Consider the following 22,202-nt stretch of genomic DNA (forward strand, 5'->3'; position numbering starts at 1 on the left):
CTGAGTGCTCGTATTTTGCTAACGTAGCGTTGCTGGGCCCAGCGTGCGCACGCGTCAACGCTACATTGGAGTATAATGGGCCCTTCACGATGCGCTCGCGGCCGTTTTGCTAGATCCACATATACCGAATTTGGTGTTACGTGACGTCAATGGATGACAAAATATATGACTGGTGCAAACTTGGTAATCCTGACACGAGAAACACGACTCATAGCGTACTCTTGACCGTTTAGCTAGCTCCACATATACAAATTTTGGAACCACGTGACGTGAATAGATGACGAAGCTAAACGACACATCCAAACATGATAATCATGACATGTTAGTCATGTACCGCATCATTTACCTCCACCTCGTAACGTTGTACTAACTTAGTACAACATGACAATCTATGCGAATAATATAGAAGAAAGAAGACAACGAAATGTGGTCACGAGAGGTGAGCTCGCACTTGGTGTGCAGCCAGCAAGTGGGTATGCGCCACGAGCAATAGGTGAACGTGAACAACAAGAAAGTTTGCCTAAAATTAACCCATTTTTTAGTAATTGAACACTTGTTCTGCACCACTCCAGCGACGACGCCTTTATTCAAAAAAGTGAATGACTCCTCACGAATTGGCTTGCTTGTCACTGCTCTCTGGGACCTCGAACCCATCGCACGGAGGCAAGTAGAAACACGCCCCGAACGTGTCTCTACGCAAGAGCCTTTTTGTCTTGCGGCCAGAGCTTGCAGAGGCCGCCGTTTCTCCATGGCCGGTATGCTTCTCTGCAGGGGCCGGATTTTTGTCACGCAGCTTCTCTGCGCCAGTTTTCGGCTCTGCACCGGTTTTCGGCCTGGGCAAACGTCCTGCTGCTTTGGTGTCAGCAGCAGATGGGTTCGGGAACGGCTCCGGGTGAACTATCTCTTGAGTCTGATGACAAGCTGGCGCGGGTGCACGGTCTTCCTTTGTTGACACCAGAGAATTCTCAGGAATCATGTCAAAGGCCACTTTGTCTTTAGCGCCAGCCTTTTTGCGCCGGCCGGTGGTGTTTCCTTTCGGTGGCGGAGTCTTGAATTCCGGCGGTGTCTGGTCGGCGTTTGACGAACCGGCCCTGAAGTCGGGATGGCCTTCATGCTGCGGTTCCACAGCAAGTTTCTTGCCTCTCAGTGCGTATCGGTGGTTCACCTGGTTTGCGGTGGAAGGCCCTGCGCTGGGACCGGCTGAGGCACCGCCTTCTGAGGCCTTGCTTCCCGTGTTTCGTGTGGCGGTGCTCCCTCCATTCTCTGCCCCGTCGTCTTCGGCCTTTGCTTCCATCACCTTGACCGAATGGGCAAGGCCGTGGGGTAGACCTCGACTGGAGTGAATAACGGTCGCCGCAATTAGGAAGCCGAGCCTGATGCCTCGAGCCGTAGATTGCCGTTCTATCCGTGTGCACCTCGTGACCTAAAAGAGCACGTGTCACGTGAGTGCCACGGCGTTTTTTTTCTTCTTCCAAAAGATCAAACTATATTGGTCATGAAAGATAGAACGAAAAGGAGCGGAAAACCTATTGCCACAGACATCAATTGGCCCACACAGTGCAAGCTAGGCGAGGAGTGGACAAATAAAGAAAACGAAAGGCCGTGAGAGGCAAAAAAAAAAAGACTTCCAATTCTTTTGTTTTGGAAGATAGGAATTAGTATGACGGTGAAAGCTGCGCTAAATATTGGTGCGTCTGTTTTGGGACATTGCCACAGGGACGCTTTCTATCCTGACTGCAATTTTATTCAAGGCAGTGAACGTACACCTCCCTGTTATCTAATGAATAACGTTGTAGTAACATTATAAAGCGTCTTGATACATAGATACTGAATCGTTGGTTGAAGTAAACGCTGCCGTCTGGTCAGCTCAAAGTTTCAGAATTTCCATTTTTGCTGTTTTCTCGATCTCTCCTCTGTTTTACCAAGAAGAAAGGAATAAACTACGCTTTTTACATCATTTGTGTAGCAACCCCTACCGAGGAACCGCTCAGGTGTGAACTGGAGTCTTCGGTAGGCGTCAGCAGATGGCGAACGTGGGCGCCAGGGTTTGCTGCAAGCATATAGAGTAATACAGAAGGTTAAGGGGGGACACTTCCTTAGAGTGTTCACAGCGCAGCGAATGACTGTGAGCAAACTTCGCAGTCTCAGAGATGGCAGAGCGTAGAGAAGACTGTCTCGAAGGCCATTTTGTGGTGACAAAAAATATTATACAGCCTTCGAGACCACTTCTACGTGCGTGCTCATCTCTGAGGCCATACTTTAATTTTGTAACGCGTCGTTTGCATGCATTGATGAGCTTCATGTAAGCCGAATCGCTAGAAAGGCCAGCTCACTATGCCAATGTGCATCTATGAACACATTTCCATTAAAACATGAGAATCGTTGGAGGAGCGAACCCTTTATTTTCAAGCGACATTCTTGGTAAGCGCATGCCCACTTTGTTAATGTTTGATAAACGCAGGCACAATGAGAGCTTCAATGCACTGCGAGACGTGAAAATACAGCCGCCATACCATCATTATAAATTACACACAAGAAATAAACATACAGACAACAATATAAGAAGAACCACAGCAGAGCGAAACTGAAATGAACGCACACAACTACACATGCAGTGCACAACACGATGTGGCAGTATGGTTGCCTCAGCACTTGACTCTGGCATAAAGCGAAAAAAGAAAAGAAAAAGTTGGCTACGTTTTCTTCCCCACCTTCGCACTAATTTTCTTCTACACACTTTACTTCGCCTTTTCGCGAAAAACAATCACAATCATTTGCCGCGGCAAAAACAACGCAATTTTAGGTGTTATGCAAGCCGTTAACGAGGAGGAAATGTTTACTCAAAGATTACGTCCTAGATTTAGCTAGAAAATATGTTTTTAGATAGTCCACTTCTCCTTACTGTACTCGTTAGAAATTCAAGCAATTTGCGAACGGCACAGATAACAATACTGAGCATAGCTGCACGTTTCACAAAATCTCACTCATGCAGTGAATTCGAATAGATGTAGCGGCACAAAGAAAACCTAATAACGCGAGCGGTGGCTCAATTTCTTGAGCCAAGAAGGAAGTTTCTTGCAAACGTGCTGCGAAGCATTAAAAACAGTTATCTTTCGTGTGAAGCAATCCACAATAAGATAACGCGAAGTGAAGAGCACAAATAAAAAGAACTATCTCTGCACCAAAACGCAAAATGCCGGAAATGTTAGATGAAGGCTTCAATGAGAAATGCAATACGCACTCAAAGTATTGATTGCGTTCATACCTATAGCAGCAGCCAAGCTTAGAGGCAGGCGAAACAGTTTTTACAGGGTACTGTAAAAATGGAAACAGGCATTGTGGTAGTGCGTTTTTTATTTCAAGTAGCCCTCCTAGTGGAGAAGTTTTTTTTTCATAATGAAACTGAATGAGTACGATGCCGCGTCCAATTTCCCAGGGAAACAGCATCGTTTTTGGATAGTTTTACCGCCCAGCAGACCATAGCAGTGAAGCATTACTTCAGCTTTCCGACATGCTATCGCAAATATCTGAATGCGTGATAACGGGGGTGGGGAGGGGGAATCTCAATCTGCCTGATATGAAGTGGGATTCCGACTGTGTAACCCCACAGAAAACTCTGAATTGTTCTGCCTTTCCAAAACTCACGCGCGTCTTTGAATTACAGCAATATGTGAACGAACCAACATAGTTCAACGCAGTACTAGGTCTTTTACTAAGCAGTGATGAAAACTGTATTCTTCACCAAATGTACGTCCAGGACACCGTGGTCCAGGAATTAGTGATCATAGTTCTGTTATTGTAGAATGAAACGTTTCTATGATACCTGCGTGTAAGCAATCTCCTCGTAGTGTTTTCATGTACGACAAAGGAGACTTTCCCCAATTCATTCATGTGACATGAATGAATTTGGGGAAACTTTTCGGTTCCGAAGAAGGTACCCGAAGAAGGCACGTGCTGCTTCTTCTTCTTCTTCTTCTTCTTCTTCTTCTTCTTCTTCTTCTTCTTCTTCTTCTTCTTCTTCTTCTTCTTCTTCTTCTTCTTCTTCTTCTTCTTCTTCTTCTTCTTCTTCTTCTTCTTCTTCTTCTTCTTCTTCTCTTCTTCTTCTTCTTCTTCTTCTTCTTCTTCTTCTTCTTCTTCTTCTTCTTCTTCTTCTTCTTCTTCTTCTTCTTCTTCTTCTTCTTCTTCTTCTTCTTCTTCTTCTTCTTCTTCTTCTTCTTCTTCTTCTTCTTCTTCTTCTTCTTCTTCTTCTTCTTCTTCTTCTTCTTCTTCTTCTTCTTCTTCTTCTTCTTCTTCTTCTTCTTCTTCTTCTTCTTCTTCTTCTTCTTCTTCTTCTTCTTCTTCTTCTTCTTCTTCTTCTTCTTCTTCTTCTTCTTCTTCTTCTTCTTCTTCTTCTTCTTCTTCTTCTTCTTCTTCTTCTTCTTCTTCTTCTTCTTCTTGCTCTCTCCAATGCAGATTGCATTAGTCTTCTTTTTCTTGCTCTATATCTGAAGTTCTATTCTTTTATCTGACTGATAATTCTTCTTCCTGTGACTGTAGGGCGCTTCTAGGGAGAGGTTACATACAACAAATACTTACTGGATGATAATATTTTAACAATTGCAATATTGAAAAACATAGCTCTCTATTCTTTTATCTGACTGATAAATTCTTCTATGGCGTAGTAAACATCCCTGTGACTGTAGCTCAGAGTAGAGGCGCCGAATGATAGAACAACTGGTTCAGATATTTGCAGACTCAAGTTTCGAAGAGGTGGTGCTATGAATCTTCTTCTCAATGACGTATACCGGCGACAGGATAGAAAGGAATGACTGATTGTTTCCTCCTCCTCACAGAAGATACAAAGAGGAGACAACGCTTGACCAGCAGTCGCTATGCTATCCTTCGTCATTCTTCGGAGATGCGTGATATCCGCTACACTATTGGTAGGAATATTGGGGCATTTCTTTTATGCAGTGGCTGACGACGATGAAGAATTATGCGTGAAGTGTGTATGCGCCATAGTTAATAGGTGATGAAGAACAAGTTTTCTAATAGATGGGAGAGGATGGCCCACTCAACACGCTATGCGTGACGCTTGCTTGTTTCTATGACGTTCTAAACACGCTTTACTACTCATATTAACGCGGTTCCCTTCCCGACATGAAGCCGGCCTGAGGCTATAGTTCTGTGGATCAGTGGTAGGATACTGGGGTGGCACGTATACATATAGCATAGCCGAGTTCGAATCCCGTTGTGCATTGGTGTTTTTTTATTTACCAAGTTTTTTTCCTTTTCTTTCAATACTGGTTACGAATAGCGGCGGCGGACGACTGGACTGCCGCGCGTGACCCGTGTTCCGATCTCATAGCAAATTTCCGCTGTGAAACTTGCGATAGTTCAAGCAGTGGATCTCAGAATCTGAATTTCAGTCAGATACGGCTCACAATTGTGTGAATCGCAGTGGGTCGGTGGATGTTCGCCCTTCAGTGACAGCTCGTGGTCCCGTTCACGCAAAAAGGGTTTTCAAATCCAATGGGATTGGTTTACCTTGGGTGGTTTCCCTCAACGCTGCCACCGAGTCGCTCCTCCAGAATTGCAAACGTGAACTGGGGTTGAGCGCAGAACGGCGAGAGCTGACGGTGGCACCGTACATGCACTGGCTTTCACACAACCTCAAGAAAGGTTGCAAGCAGGCACGGCGTGCCAATTGTTGCTTTTTTTATTTCCTCTTCCCGGAAGCTATCTCAGCGTTGCCCACGTATACGAAACAGTGGGAACAAAAAAAAGGCGGCTGCGGCAACAAGTACGTAAAGTCATACACAAAACGTGCCAACGGTGTTGTCGACGAATTCCCGATATTCTGCGGCAAGACGTCAGCCGCCGAGACGAGAAGGTGTGCGCGTGGTCACACTGAGCTGTCAAAAGTGAAGGCATATTTGCCGGCCCATTGCAGTTCACACAAGTGTGAGCTGAATAACATTCAGATTATGAGCAGGGGCGCCATGTTCGAGAGCCGCTGGAAGCTTTTCAGATAAAATCACGAGGTTTATTATAGGCATTACTGAGACTTCTTTCTTTTTTAAGAGCACGTTCTTGGATCGCAGGTTTTGATGAAGATGTTATCCGATCGATGTGGGCCTTTTTTTGCGCACAACTGCATTGGATTAAACTAAGCGTTATCTGTTCGCTGTGTGCCTTCTTTACGCGCATGCATTTGCATATAGCGCTGCAGTAATTTTGGAACAAACAGTGGAAAGTTTGCTCTCCCCTTAAATCCTTCCCCTCGGTATTTCTTTGAGCGAAACATCTGGGGGCTTCTAATTGCCCATATCTACTGCTGCCCCGTACCAGGCGTGTTAAGTTTGCTTACAGCCCACGCTCACCTGCGCAACCTGTCAACACTCGCTGCTTCAAGCGACCGCAAGATGCGTGCCCTCTCCTGAACCCCACTACGCAGTATATTCTAGTAACACTGTAACCACGTAAACGCTATCCCGCTTAACTATAAGACGCTGTCCGGAACGAACGTTTGCTACACGGTAACGCTATTCCCTTAACTCCCGTTATTACGCAAACGGTAAACTCTGTCTAATTTCACCTAAATAACGAGACGCGTATTTCGAAGTCCTATATAACCTTCTTCAGCGATACAGCTATGTTACAGTGTGAAGCTATTTGTTTTAAATGAATTACTTGCCGCCATTGCCTGATCAAGATTCCCTTTAAATCAGAGTTTTGAATTGTAAAGTTTACTTCGAAATTGCGAAACGTGACATTGAACACGAGTATTCAAGGTTTGGCATCTTAGATTTTTCCTGTTCTCTGGAGAAATCGACTTAACGTAGACTCACCCGACTTTTAGCAATGCTGGCGAGTGTTTTCTATAGGAATTCAATTCAGGAAGGAGCTAACCTATACTTGCGAATAGCGAGAAGTGAAATACACGCAGTGTCGTGTATGCAGCTGTCCTTACATATAATTTACGATCAGTACAACCAATTAAGGTGTTTTGAGGTCTCAAGCCAAGGTCTGCAGACACTTCGCTTTCGGCAAGGTATGAAGTAATAACTTCGCAAAAGGTTCCCAAGTTCTGCAACCATTACTAAACTTTGAAATGTGAAATACGCAGTAAAAAAAACATCTTATGCTTTACAGCACTTCAAAAAGTAAACATGAATAGGCCATTCTTTTTTATGTCTGATATGTGGTTCTCGTCCGGTTTCTAGAAAGATGTTGACACTGATCTCCGCAATCACTACATTTCTCGGATATAAAAACTATTGACCGACGGCGATATTTTGACACATAGTTATCACATAACCACTAATAAAAGGTTTGTTCGGTATCAGTCCTGTCTCTGTAGCTTACCCGAACAAAGCGATAATAATCGAATCAGGGGAGAAAATGACGTGAATACAATTCATGAATGTTTCTACAGCTTGTCTCTGTGCACAAGCGGGCCACCAGCGAAGTGTCCGTGCCGCGTGCTTAAGATACCTGCTCCAGACAATCCCAAAAACTGTGGCACTTTATGGCCGGAATTTTGTGTGACGGCAACGAAACTGTTCCACTTTCCCAGTTGTCAGTTTCTAAATTACCCTACACCTTGATCGTTCCTGGCTTCTAATTGTTGTTTATTTATTTATTGAAAATACCTTACAGGCCAGAAGGCATCCTTATCTCCTGATAAGAAGCACCCAAAGCCATATTGCGCATCAGATAGGCCTTTCGTCATCTAGTTAGCATCGGACGCGTTATTCGAAGGTCACAGGTTCGTTCCCTGCCAGCGGCAACTTGTTTCTTGCATCTTTATTCACATTTGCATTACAGTCACTTCTAACAGCATTCATCGTACTCTTCTTCATATGATTGTGTGTTCTCTTTAATATACTGTCTGAAAAAAAAAAAATGAGCTCAAATTTCAACCCCTATTAATCACAGGGAGCGAAAAGAAGTACGTTGTGTCTAATAGGGCACTAGTGGAACGGTTGTGCAGGTAACATAGCTCACGGGCGGCTTCTTGAAATTCGAAGTGAAAAAACAGCGCAAAAACACCAAAGAAGAGTGCGATGAAACTAGTGAGATCACTGTCTGTTTTTTTTTGTGTTTGGACACTGTGTTTTACTATCAATGTGTGCCAACAACGTCCACTACACAGATTTCTTCACCATTGCTCTAAATATTGCCTGCAGGAAAATATTTCTTCTAGCTTCAATTTATGTTGGCCAAGATGTGGCGACAATTAAGCCGCGAGGACAACCTATTTAGGTCTGAATAAAAGGCTTTAAAAACGTGGATACTTATTACGGGCACTTCATAGAGCTACCAAGAAAATCAAATCTATTGGTGATCAAACAGTTATTGTATTGGCACCTCAACAAGAACTCCTCTCTTTGCTTGCTTATTCCTTTGGCTCATCCCCCCCCCCCCGGAGGATGGCCATGAAACAGCTGGTTAATATAAAAGGAAATTGTTAATTTTGAAAAGGAGTAAGGAAGGAATCGATCACCACACTCCTAGATTGTTAGAACGTGTTGACAAGTTTTAAAGTGACATAAACATTTCTCATTCGTGTGTCGCCTATCATTGATTTTCACTGTACGTCGGATCTGTCATTTTTTTTCATGTTGAAGTGCGTTTCTTACAGCGTCACGCGTTGACATTTGTACTCTTACATTTACAATTGTCAATAAACAATTAAAGCGGACTGGATTGGTACGTTTTGCCAGTGAGGCGTCTCGGTCACCTGTCAACGCAGAATACGTATTTCCTGCTTATGTTGGACTGCCTTAAGCTCGAATACCGTCAGAATAAAGCTACAAAAACACCAACAAGAGCAACAAACAAAACATAACCAATGGAATGGGGGGGGGGGGGGGACGTGCACCCGCTGGTGACTAGTGGGAAAAATGAAGAGAGCGTCACGTGAGAATTCTAAAGCTGAGCCATAAGAAACAGGAGCATGCTGTGGATTCCGACGAAGAGCATAGAACAAAATATAGCATTTCATGACGACATGGAGCCAACGGAGCGAATTGTAAATCAGAAGAAAATACAAAGGGGGAGCTCCTATTTTGGCGGTTCTATCACTGGCCTAAGCCACCTGCCTGACATGATCGAGGGCTTCGTTCTGCACCGTTCGGGGACCTAGCTGACCATTCATGCCTTCCACTGCTCCATAATGGGCGTGTAAAGAAGTAGGAGGCACAACTCTTCCGTTCAAACTCGAGCGTACCATGCTGAAGGCGCCGGTTCTCGCCTGGAGCAGAAGGAGGTTCCCGTTTCAGAAGAAGTAGGCTTGTGGTTGCAGTTTCTTTTTCCTTATTTTTTTTAAAATGCGCATGCATTTCTTAGTCGGGGCATGTCAGGCGTCTGTCGGTTTCCGCGCGCCGGCAGGTGTTATCTCTCCGCTATCACTCTCTCTCCCATAGCAACAGCTGCGGGCGCGGGCGCTTGTCCTCGCCCCTAGCAACCGGAGCAGGTGGTGCGGGCGGAGTATTGATGAGTGAGTGGAGAGGTGGAGTGTACTCTGGCGTTTAAGGGCGCTCGCATTGCGAGAGTTCTACACTAAGAAGTTTGGCGGAGCTCCTGCGTGTGTGGAGAGAGTGTGCGTAGTGCTTCACCACTCCTCTCGCTGTTCGCTGTCTCTCCTCCCTGCGCCACATCAACACCTTCCCGTCCGCTCGCTCGTACGTATATATAAATGGAGTGAAACAGGCGCCTCACTCTCGACCACTCGCTGGCTGAGGAGTGTGTAAATAGAGTTTTAGTACAGCTTACGCATGGCACGTGGCGGCGTTGCGTACGTAAGGACGCCCCGTTTCACGCAGTGCGCATGCGCAGACCGCTACGCACGCGTATCACGTCACGTACGCGGCCGCTACGTAACGTATCGTACGTGGCAGCGTTGCGTGCGTAAGGATGCCCCGTTTTGCGCAGTGCGTATGCGCAGAATGCAACGCACATTTATCACGTCACGTACGCGGACGCTAAGTAACGTATCGTACATAGAGGCGTTACGTACGTAAGGACGCCCCATTTTGCGCAGTGCGCATGCACAGACCACAACGCACACGTATCACGTCACGCACGCGGCTACTACGTAGTAGCCGCGTAGGTGACGTGCGTACGTATGAGGTGGTCGCGGCACTCTCTAACACGTTCGCGACAGTGCGAGACTTCGTTTAGCAAAGGGGCGGCATCAAAGGCGAGCACCGGTGGCTAACAATACCACAGCGGCTAAAAATATGGTAATAATCTGGCCAGCACACTAGGATTGGCTCAAATTGGCCTTCAACAACACGTAATTCTATATTAATCTACCAGATGGCGCAACACGCTTCACGTTTGTTACGTACGCGGGTACTAAAGCCCATTCGTGGCTAACGATGGCCCGTAACGCAAGGCGCTTGCGTGATGCGTACGTAGCACCATTCCGCACTACTAAAACTGTCTACTAAATGGTTACTCAACAAATTCTCGTCTCGTCATTATTTTTGGCACTAAATTTACTACGCCCTGCCCTCTCGGGGCCAGAAATCCTCTCGATCCCTTTCGGGAAGGTGGGCGCAGTTTTTTCTCTTCTATGTCGGCATTGGAGCGGCCATGTTAGACGGCATGTTCAGCGTAGACGGTAGCTTTGTGGATGGACGCTTCTATAGGTAATGACTGGTTGCCATATTTCGTAAAACGGCTGCGGAAGCGAACTGTAACAGTGTACCACAACTACAGAACAGTAATGATACAGAAGGCAGAGTTGGGCTTGTAGGTTCTCGTTTGTATAGAAGCGGCGCAAAAGTTTAAGCCGACAAAAAAACTTTACAACACAAGGTGAGCTATTCGCAAGCGCCGTAGACTGTTACGCCATCCCGCGGCCACCAGCGTAATTTTTTCAAAGAGTGTCGAGTGGCGGCGGGACAGGGGCGCTCCAAAGGTGCGTTTGCTTTTTTTTCTTCTTCGAGTCGTTATTATTTCCCCCCCTCTCGAATTGCCGAAGTTGGCATGAAATGACCAAATTTAAAGGCTTCAAAAGTAATCTTACGTGCTGCGTGTCGTATTGTACAAAGAGAGCGTCGACAAGATTCAGCCTCCACGTCTTGCCAAGAGATGCAGCGAGGAAAAAAAAGAATGGATTGTGAAGTTGACATTCGGCAAGACACTGAAGTCGATGATGTAAGAGTGCAGTGTGCATTTTGTCAACACCAACTAATTCTGGAGCAATAGGTAGTAAAATGAGAATATCTGATTTGTGTGCATGCTTTGTGGGGTGTCGAAATGGCGAGCGAGCGCCATGCCATGCTCTTGGGGTGAAAGGACACAGTAGACATGGTCGGAACAAACCAAATGACACACACTCATTTAACTGCTTTAGAACAATATCGTCCCCCAAATTATTAAACATCAATTTTAATTAACCCACTAGGACGTCCTTACACTATATTACCATACACTTCAAAACAGGACAAACACAATGACACCCCCAAGGCGGCGTCGCCAAAGCTTGACTTACCACGAGGGCCCCGGACGCGAAAGCCGCGGTGCCACGCACCGGGGACCCACGCTAGAGAGAACCGTTCGCGGCAACCGCCACGCGCAAAAGAGAATCGCTCAACTCTCTCGCCCGCCACCAAGGCTTGCCTTCCGCCAAGGGTCACCGCTGGCGTTACCACTACCAACCATGATGATGATAGTGGTGATCACCGTTCGCGAACACAACGCCACCCACCACCCGGTAGTTGTAACACGAAATGCGGCTTTTAAGGCGAGACGTGTGCGCCACGCAGCGCAACAACCTTACAGGGGGTGTCAGCACCCCCACTACCCCCAACCTTAATTCAAACCATATTCCGAAAAACAAAGAAATCAGCTACACAAGCTCCAACACAACATGAACACCCATGAGAATGTTAAATATTGTGGGAACGACGAAGATTGTCGCTATCATCTTTAGGGGATTAGATGGGTGTTCGGAATAAAGAAGAGGTCGACGGGTGGGCTTCACCATGGGCATGGTGGCTCGTCCTCTCCTCAATATTTTGGTGATTCGTTTTAGTGATCAACATTTTGGCGATCAAAATGTTATGAAAAGGACGAACCGCCGTGCCCATGGTGAAACCGACCCGTCAACCTCTTCTTTATTCCGAACACCGGTCTGATTCCCTAATGATTATAATGACTATCTTCGTCATTCACACAATATTTAACATCCTCCGCGCCCCCGAATCAACACTTGTTCATGAAGAACATTAATACACACCAACTTCGAAGCACACGCTGTTCAAGAGTACTTGTATGTCCAGGTCAGTCCATGTGGGAAAATCTGTGATATCCAACCGCGCCTGCTTTTCCAGTGGTGCTTTCGGCGCTTGTTCCACACTCGTGCTTCTGAACGCGTTGACCTTGATGAGCCTGCATTGTCATTGAGCAAGTTTCCTTGTCATGAAAACTCGCAGATAAGAACCTTCCAGAAAGACCTCGTGTAGCTATACTTGAGTAACCTTTTCCTTTGCTTTCTGTTCGTTGCTGCATTTACCTTGTAACCCATCTGCTTCCGCCTTCATTCGCTGTCTCTCTCATTCGCTGCTGTTGCGCTGAGTCGGCATTTATCAACCTTGCGGAAATAACATGTGCCTTGCACACTCTCTTCAATATTAACTTCTGTAGCTTTCTCGAAAACCTAAGCTTTCAGCAGCGCAAGGGGCTGGCTTTTGTGTCGTCGTGGCCTTTTGTTTCTTTTTTCTGTTTCTTGCCACTTTGAGAATTGACCTTGATTTTCCTCCATCGGGCACTTGTACGCAGGGTGATGAGGACTTTACAACGTCTAAATCTGCCAGCCTTGGCTTGGACGTATCCTCGACATCTAGTGGGTGGCCCTTTGGGTCTACAAAGTCTTCCTCCTTTTCAATCATGGGAATGCCTTCCACCTCGAACACCGGTGATGTAGATGTCTTGACAACAGGTTCAAAGGTATGGCACGCTGACGACAGCTCTGCAGGCATTGACTGGGTCCTTGTAAGTAGCGGTTGTTCTGCGCAGGCTCCTTCGATGGCCGTTACTTCAGTGAAGGTTCTGATCGATTGGCTTCCACCATGCTCAATAATACGTCCTCAGGCTGACTCGACTGGCATCTGTGCTACAACTTGCTGTCTAATAGGCCTTGCCTGGATGGTGGTGACACAGACGCAGAGAGTGCCTTTCTTTCTGCTCCTTTTTTGATCTGTACTCTTGTTGTCTCCAAACGAGCCTGCCGTACCTTTAATGCGTCGGCAATTTTCTATTTGGTTTTCACTTTCGCTAGAATGATCTGACGCTCATAAAATACCCCCTCCTCCATCTCGGCTTCCAAATCATTGATGTCAACTGCATCCTCTATTTTCTGGTCAATTCTTTTGAGTTCATCATAATGCTCAATCAAGACTCGGTGAATACGTTGTAACTCAAGATTGGTGGGCAATCCGATTGCCGAAGACGTTCGACGTCTGCGATGACCTGCGTGATGGCCTTGCGTGTTTGGCTCCGCCTTTCGTAGAGGGCCTCCATGATCCGGTCCAGTGCCGGAAACGTGAGAAGTCACTGGCTGGCCGTGTCACGAGGCGAAGTCGGAGTCGTTATGGCATCTATCACAGGAGGTTCGCACAACGAATATCTGTCACTTGTCGGGCTGTCATTCTTCGTGATCTTGTGCATATCGGGCCATCGTCATGAAGGGCGAGTCAGTACTGAGCCGGAGAAGACGTGAGGGCTCCCGCCTCGCGAGCCTCCAGACGGTGCCTGCACTCACGGGTCTGCACTGCCAAGATGTACTTCGTTGACCTATGGACTGTCTTGCCTTGTGAATATCACGCGGCCGTTGTGAAAGGTGAGTCAGGATGGAGCCGAAGTAGACATGAAGATTCCCGTCTCGCGAACCTCCAGACGATGCCTGTACTCACGTCAGTTCATTCATGCTCCTAATTGTCTCAGTTGCAACCGGAGTCGCGCTCCCAGGTCTCGGCGGTGGTTAGGCCTCGCACATCAGCTTTAGCCCCTGCAGCTTCACTGAAGTCCTCGATGCTACGACTGCGGTCGAAATTCATGAAGTCCACTCCGTCTCACCTGTGAAGGTCCTTCCTCCGGGTTTCAGCACCAAAATTTTGAGGAAAGAACGAGCCACCGTGCCCATGGCGAAGCCCATCCGTTGATTTCTTTTTATTGCTAACAGTGACCCCGATGATGATAACGTCGCTCCTGGTCTTCTACACAATTTGCAACAGTCCCTATATAATGTCCGTACACAACCACATCACCGCCCGTCCACTTTGCTGCACTGTCCGGCTCGACTTCACGTCAGTACCGGTCCCGCAACAGCAACGTTGCCGTCGGCGCGACGAATCGTCACTAGCGCCTACACGTCTCCTGGTTGCGATCAGCACTCACGAGGGTGCCCGGACTGCAGGCAGTTGCGCAGGTCCCAGGCATGTACATCACCCGACCTTACGACCGCATTCCTGGCCAGCGGCGCTGACGATGTGCAGAAGACATCCAGCTGTGGGTTGCATCACTCCCGCTACGTACGTGCATTCCAAAACACACTCGACAGAAACAATGGAGCAGAGCCTAGGAAAGGGAGCTTCGGGCTTTTCACCCACGTGGTACGACGGTCAGTACTTCTAGCGAATACAAAGGTGGCAGCCGAGACACCCATCAAAATAACACAAACATCACTTTTCATAACTCGTGCACCGCAAAATAAAAAAAAGGGCAGATCCCACGTACAGCGGAAATCGATGATATGCGAAGCACGAATGAGAAATGTTGATATGTCACTTTAAAATCGGGCCAAAGTTACGAGGTAGAGGGGAATGATGCCGTACATGACTTCTGTGTCACGATTATCATGTTTGATTGTGTCGTTTACCTTCGTCATCTATTCACGTCACCTGATACCAAATTTAGTATATGTGGAGCTAGCGAAACGGCCAAGAGCACGCTCCAAGCGTGGTATGTTGCCATGTTCTTACATGACACGCGTGTCAGTATTATCATGTTTGCACCAGTCATATATTTCGTCATTCATTGAAATCACGTAACACCAAATATGATATATGTGGAGCTACCAAAACGGCCACGAGCGCATCATGAAGGGCCCAATATATAACGTAGCGACGCTATACGTTAGTGAAACCCGAGCACTCTATAGTCTGACGCCTGGGGCGACCAGCGTCCGTAGGCGCGGCCCGACGGCAACTGGTACAACATGCTGCAGTTCGCGCCAATGCATTACCCAGACAACACTGCGTTTCCCTCTTTTTGTGGCAGAGGGACTCGGGACGCGCTGAAACGCGCATGCGTCAAAACAATGCAGCGCTGCGTGCACCTGCGAGTATGTAGCAGGACCGGCGCTTGGCGTGGCAACATCGGCATGACGCGTCAAAACGAACGCCGGCGAGCACGTGCACCGCGTCACGTCAAAATGTATTGGCGCCTTGACTGTGGCATGTAGTCATTTTTCTACATGACACGCATCTAATAATTATCATTTTTGCACCAGTCAGATGCCTTCGTCATCCATTCACGTACCATAATACCGAATTTGGTATATGTGACGCTAGCGAAACGGCCGAGAGTGCATCATGAGTGTGGCATGTAGTCATGTCGTTATGTGACACGAATGTCATGATTTTCATGGTAGGATCTGTCGTTTGTGTTCGCCATGCAATCATGTCATACCATACCAGTTTTGCGACATGCTATGTGAACGAAACCACCGCAAGAGCTGCAGAACCATGAAACGTAAAACATGACATTCATGACATACATGTCACGATTTCGATGTCATGACTAGTCAAATAGGTTCTTCATACAGTTATGTTATGCCATACAAAATTTGGTAGTGATACCATTATCGAAACAGCCAGGAGAGCTAAATGTCGTAGGCGGATAGATAGATAGATAGATAGATAGATAGATAGATAGATAGATAGATAGACAGATATAGAGATATAGAGATATAGAGATATAGAGATATAGAGATATAGAGATATAGAGATATAGAGATTAGATAGATAGATAGATAGATAGATAGATAGATAGATAGATAGATAGATAGATAGATAGATAGATAGATAGATAGATAGATAGATAGATAGATAGATAGATAGATACTCTCAAAGTCACCGAAGTTCGCTAAAAAATGCTTGGCATTTAAAAAAAATTGGCACATCCCACGTACAGTGGGAATCGATGATATGCGAAGCGCGAATGAGAAATGTTGATATGTCTTTTTAAAATCAGCACAACGTTACGAGGTGAAGTTAAATCATGCCACACATAATTTTTGTGTCATGACTATCATGTTTGGATGTGTATTTTACCTTCGTTATTTATTCACGTCACGTGATACCAAATTTAGTATATGTGGAGCTAGCGAAAAGGCCGCGAACACGCTATGAGCGTGGTATGTCGTCATGTTCTTACATGGCACGCGTGTCAGGATTATCAAGTTCGCACCAGACATATATTTCGTCATCTATTGGCATCCCGTAACACCGAATTTGGTGTATGTGGAGCTAACAAAACAGCCGCGAGCGCGTCATGAAGGGCCCAATATACTCCAATGTAGCGTTTACGCGCGCGCACGCTGGGCACAGCGACGCTACGTCAGCAAAACCCGAGCACTATATAGTCTGACACCAAGCGCGACCAGCGTCCGTCGGCGCGGCCCGACGGCAACCGTAGCGAAATGTGGCATGCTGCATTTCGCGTCGATGCGTTACCCAGACAACACTGCGTCTCCCTCTTTTCGTGACGAAGGGACGCCGGACATGCTGAAACGCGCAAGTGTCAAAGGAACGCAGCGCGGAAAGCGCCTGCGAGTATATGGCAGGACCGGCGCCTGGCACAGCAACGCCAGCGTGACGCGACGAAATGAACGCCGGTGAGCACGAACACCGCGTCACGTCGAAACGTATTGGCGCCTTCACTGTGACATGTAGTCATGTTCTCACATGACACGCACCTCATGATTACCATGTTTGCACCAGTCACATACCTTCGTCAACCATTGGCGTTACGTAATACCAAATTTGGCATATGTGAAGCTAGCGAAACGGCCGCCAGCGCACCATGAGCGTGGCATGTAGTCAGGTTGTTACATGACACGCATCTCATGATTATGATGTTTCCACCAGTCTCATATTTGCGTCATCATTCACGTACTGGTATACCAAACTTGGTATATGTGACGCTAGCGAAATGGCCGCGAGCGCATCCTGAGCGTGGCGTGTAGTCATGTTGTTACATGACCCACATGCCATGATTTTCATGTTAGGGTCTGTCGCTAGTGTTCGCCATGCAATCATGCCATACCATACTAGATTTTTAACATGTCATGTGAATGAAGCCACCGCTAGCGCTGCAGGACTATGAAATGTAAATTATATTTATTTTTTATTAAGTACCTTCTTCGTCATAAGGCATTACGGCAGGGAGGGTAAAGTACATATGATCAAACACATAAAAAACATTCATAAAGCATGGAAAAATCATCACTTGGATCAATAGAGACTATTTATGGCGGCAGAGTGTTGCATTCTCTTATAGTTCGGACAAAAAAACAGTAGCGAAAGGCGTCACCCCCAATAGCAGTCTCGCGTATTTTCAAGTGATGATCGCGTCCTTGAGAAACATAGTTGAGTGGTTGTAAATGCAATTGCCTGATGATCCAAATGCTATGAAAGAATTGTAATCTGAGGTTTCGACGACGGTTTACAAGAAGATCCCAATTTAATGTTATTCTGCTGTCGGTCACACTAAGCATACTGTCGTAATTTCCAAGGACAAATCGAATTGCTCTATACTGCATTTTTTCAAGTTTATCTGTAAGTTCCTTAGTATACGGGTCCCAGCAGACGCACGCATACTGCAGTATACTGTGGACGTGTGCAAAATAGAGCTGCTCTGTAAGTTTTTGTGGTAAACTACTGAAGTTACGTTTCAGAAAACCTAATGTTCTTACCACCTTGTTCCTAACCTAAGTGACATGTTTATTCCATCGCAAATCAGCAGTGAAAAATACGCCTAGATTTTTATATTCCGTGACATGTTGAAGATTGACGTTATTAATCGTGTATTGAATTCTGCAGTGCGAGAGTTTACTGGTAAAGGTGACGTGGACGCTTTTTTTTTTCACATTCAACGACATTTTGCAATTTTCACACCATGCGGCAAATAAATTTAAATCGTTTTGCAGGGCTTTTCTGTGAAGGTAGCTATTGATAGCCCTATATACTATACAGTCATCTGCAAACATTCTAAATGATAATATGATACCGAAAGTGATGTCATTTATGAACAACAAAAATAAAAGCGGACCTAAGACTGATCCCTGTGGTACACCAGAGATCACAGCAACATATTTAGAGGAACAACTGTTCAGAGCCACAGACATCTGCCTTGAGCGAAGATACTCAGCTATCCAAGCAATAAACCTATCATCCAATTTGAATTATCGAAGTTTAGCGATCAAGAGACTATGCGTAACGACGTCAAAAGCTTTTCTGAAATCCAAAAATATACAGTGAGTACTTTGCTGCTTGTCGACAGCTGAGGCAAGGTCATGAGTAAATTCTACCCATTGCGTCGTACAAGATAAGCCCTGCCTCAACCCATGCTGACTACGAAGAAGAAGGTCATTTGCAACAAGGTGGGACATGATGCTGCTATAAATCACATGTTCCATAACTGTGCCTACAATACTAGTTAACGACACTGGCCTATAATTCTCAACTCTGTCTCTCTGTCCACTTTTTGTGATTAGTACCACGCGGCCAACTTACAGTCTCCGGGAACAATGCCGTCCTTTAAGGAATTTTGAAATAAACGACAAAAATATAAACGCAGAGCGCCCGAACAGTTAATAAGAAATGATGCCGGAATATCATCCGGACCACTCGCTTTCGTGTGTTTCAAGCCTTGCAATAATCTCTTGACTTCCGTCGCACTAAACACAACCCCAGACATTTTGTCGACTTGGACAGAAAAATAATTCATTGTAGCTGCACCAGCATCTGAAAAAGCACACTAAAATACCGATGAAAAGTAATTAACAAAAACTTCGACCTTACTCGGATCATCATTATAATTCGGTCGGACCAGTGCAATGGTGTAACAGAAGTTTCCTCCTTACCGTTTCTTTAAACGTTTTTCCAAAATTCCTTCGGATCGTCTGCCAACCTCTGGCCTAAGTGAGCGAAGTATGTTTGTTTGGCTGATCCAGTGAGCTGTCTAAAACTACGTTTTAACTCTGCTAATTGTATGTAGCGACTATCAGACTTCCAAGTCTTGCTAAGCCAATAGATTCTTCTGATTTTTCCTAATAAAGAACTGAGTTGCCTGTTAAACCACGGTTTATCTTTCGAACTTTTGGAAGAGAGTGTTCGAACGGGAACAAATTTAGCACGCAGTTCAAAAAGCTTCTCTTTAAGTACTCCCAATAACTCTTCTCCGTTTAACTCATCTGCCAATGTGTCAAAAGTAGGAAAGTAGGATTCAAGAGCTAGATTTAGTGCAGCGTAGTTAGCCCTGTTATATGCCTACACTGTTCTAGGGGCTTTTTTTCGATACACACACATTTCGAAATGTAGCGTCCGCTACAATAACTTTATGATCACTTATGTTGGGCAAAGCACATATATCTGAAATAATGTTCGGTGCATCACAAAGCAACAAATCGAGCACGTTACCAGTATCATCATTACGGGAAGGATATCTTACCAACTGATGCAGACTGTTTTCATGCATAAATTCAAAGAAAGCTTTGTATAAACCACCTGTTGTACCACCTGCGACACAATTACCCGACCCCCAGTCCAAATCGGAAAGGTTATAATCTCCTCCCAGTATAATGTGATCACACTGAACCGTCTCAAGAAAAGTAGTCAATTGAGCAAACTGCTGACAAGAGGCACCAGGTGTTCGATAATAAGAACCAATGAGAAAACATTGACCATTATCAGCCCGCAACTTGCAAAATACAGATTCACATTCCAAAACACAATCAACTCGAACACAAGGCAAGTCTGATCGTACGAGAATAAATACACCACCACCCCTAGATTCACGGTCCCGCCTAAAACAGTGATACCCAACGGGGAACAATTCTCTATCAAGTATAGTGGCATCGAGCCATGATTCAGTGCCTAATACAACTGCAGGCTGAACAGAACTTAACAGCACGTGAAAGCCATCAACCTTATTTCTAAGACTTCTGCAATTGACGATGAGTAGTCTTAGTTGATGCATCACAGAAGACTGCATGCAACGGTGGTCACATTTGAATTACGTCACCTGTAGTGCTGTCAATCCGACATCGTTTATCACCCAGATATAGGGTATCAAATGTTCAAACGGATTTTTCGCCTTCCTTTCCATTATATTTTGCGTATGCCCAAAGATTTTTTTTCTATTTTCACGAACTGTGCGTGAAAAAATCTCCAGAAATGCCGTATGCAGTCCCACTTAAGTTTCGTCAAGACTTGCTGTCGTGTTTTAAAGGAAGCAAATGTGACTATTACTGGTCGTGTTTTATTTGCATTGTATGGCCCTATTCTATGGGCACGCTCTATTTTCACAGAAGTGAGCCCAAGTTTTGTGCTGCACAGATTAAGGATTAGCTCCTCAGCCTGAGCATTAGTCTCGCCTGCCACTGAGTCCTGTATCTCGTAGAAGAGTAAAGTTCCACGCCTTTGCCGATTTTCAAGGCCTTCTACCTTCCGGAGAACAAAGGACATCGCACCTTGCTCCTCTTTCTGTTTTTACTTTACGTTATCTATTGTTATTCGCTATTCTTCTAGGTTCGGGACATTTTTTTTTCTAACGAATACAGGCGTGTTTTCCATTCAGTTATATCAGCATTGGTTTGTTTTTGGTTTTCCTCAATTGCTGACAATTTGGAAATAATTGCAGCCTGTCCTTCGAATAAGCGCTCCACCTGTGCATTTGAAGGCCCTGGGTTGCGCTCCACGTCGCCCCCGCATAATAACAAGATGAACAAGATTAAAAACTGCCGTCTGCGAATCATTCTGTGCGACCTCTCACGATGCGAGCACTTCAATGGCAAAGAACACTGGGTCGGAACCGGCGGAACAAAATGACACAAACCACAAATGTGGTGGGAAGAACCAACCTGCGTGAGCTGCAAAAACGAGATTAAGGGCACTGCCATGTCTCCGGTTCCATGCTCCGTCGAAGATGTGCCGCTACAGTCTATTTGTAGCCGTATGTCACCAGCCACGCCGGCACCGCCCAGTCAGTGTCCATGGTTGGCAGCTGAAAAGCGATGGAAAGTGCATTTCTGTCAGTGCCGAACATTTCTGTGAATCCATCGTTGCTGGAAGTAACCGCCGCAAAACTGTTTCCGTGTCATGAAGCCCGCGCGCATTGCCGACGGTAAAATCAGCTGAAGCATCCCCGCCCAAGGGACTGATTACGACACGAGCCTGCGGGAGCAGCAAAAACGAGATTAAGAGCACTGCCATGTCGCCGGTTCCACGCCCGGCATGTCATGGCATTCATGACATGAAATGACATTCATGAGATATATGTCATGATTTTCATGTTATGACTAGTCAAATACGTTCTTCATATAGTCAAGTTATGGCCTAACAAATTTGGTATCGATACCATTATCGAAACGGCCAGGAGAGCTAAAAGTCGTAGGTGGCTAGCTAGCTAGCTAGCTAGATAGATAGATAGATAGATAGATAGATAGATAGATAGATAGATAGATAGATAGATAGATAGATAGATAGATAGATAGATAGATAGATAGATAGATAGATAGATAGATAGACAGATAGATAGATAGATAGATAGATAGATAGATAGATAGATAGATAGATAGATAGATAGATAGATAGATAGATAGATAGATAGATAGATAGATAGATAGATAGATAGATAGATACGCTCAAAGTCGCCGAAGTTCGCTAAGAAATGCTTCGCATTTAGAAAAGTGAGGGAAGCGGAGTACAACACCGCAACGCCACGATCGACTTAGTTGTGCCCCGTGCGACAGGTGGCTGCGCAGAGCCTTAGGCCTAATGAGTCGCTCGGCAACAACCGGCATCCACCCAGCACCCAGTCTAGGCGCAGAAGAGGCAGCCGCAAAGAGACATCCACTCTGTAAGGTGACCCTATCGCTAGCCGCACAGAGCAGCTCACCGAGCGATCGGCGTCCACCATCC

The 22,202-nt window shown here is 45.7% G+C and overlaps 1 protein-coding gene across 1 annotated transcript; it reads right to left on the minus strand.

Annotated features, from left to right (window-relative positions):
• Positions 1-567: 567 nt before the first annotated feature.
• On the minus strand, positions 568-21,282 carry LOC142774441 (uncharacterized). Its single transcript, XM_075874793.1, has 3 exons — positions 21,143-21,282; positions 1,977-2,050; positions 568-1,423 (listed from the first exon to the last, which is right to left on the minus strand). Exon 3 carries the CDS (start codon positions 1,292-1,294, stop codon positions 608-610), a length of 687 nt encoding a protein of 228 aa, XP_075730908.1. The 5' UTR covers positions 1,295-1,423; positions 1,977-2,050; positions 21,143-21,282; the 3' UTR covers positions 568-607.
• Between the last annotated feature and the right edge of the window lie 920 nt (positions 21,283-22,202).

The sequence above is a fragment of the Rhipicephalus microplus genome, chromosome 10 (genome assembly GCF_043290135.1).
Source record: "Rhipicephalus microplus isolate Deutch F79 chromosome 10, USDA_Rmic, whole genome shotgun sequence".
Taxonomy (NCBI): Eukaryota; Metazoa; Arthropoda; class Arachnida; order Ixodida; family Ixodidae; genus Rhipicephalus; species Rhipicephalus microplus.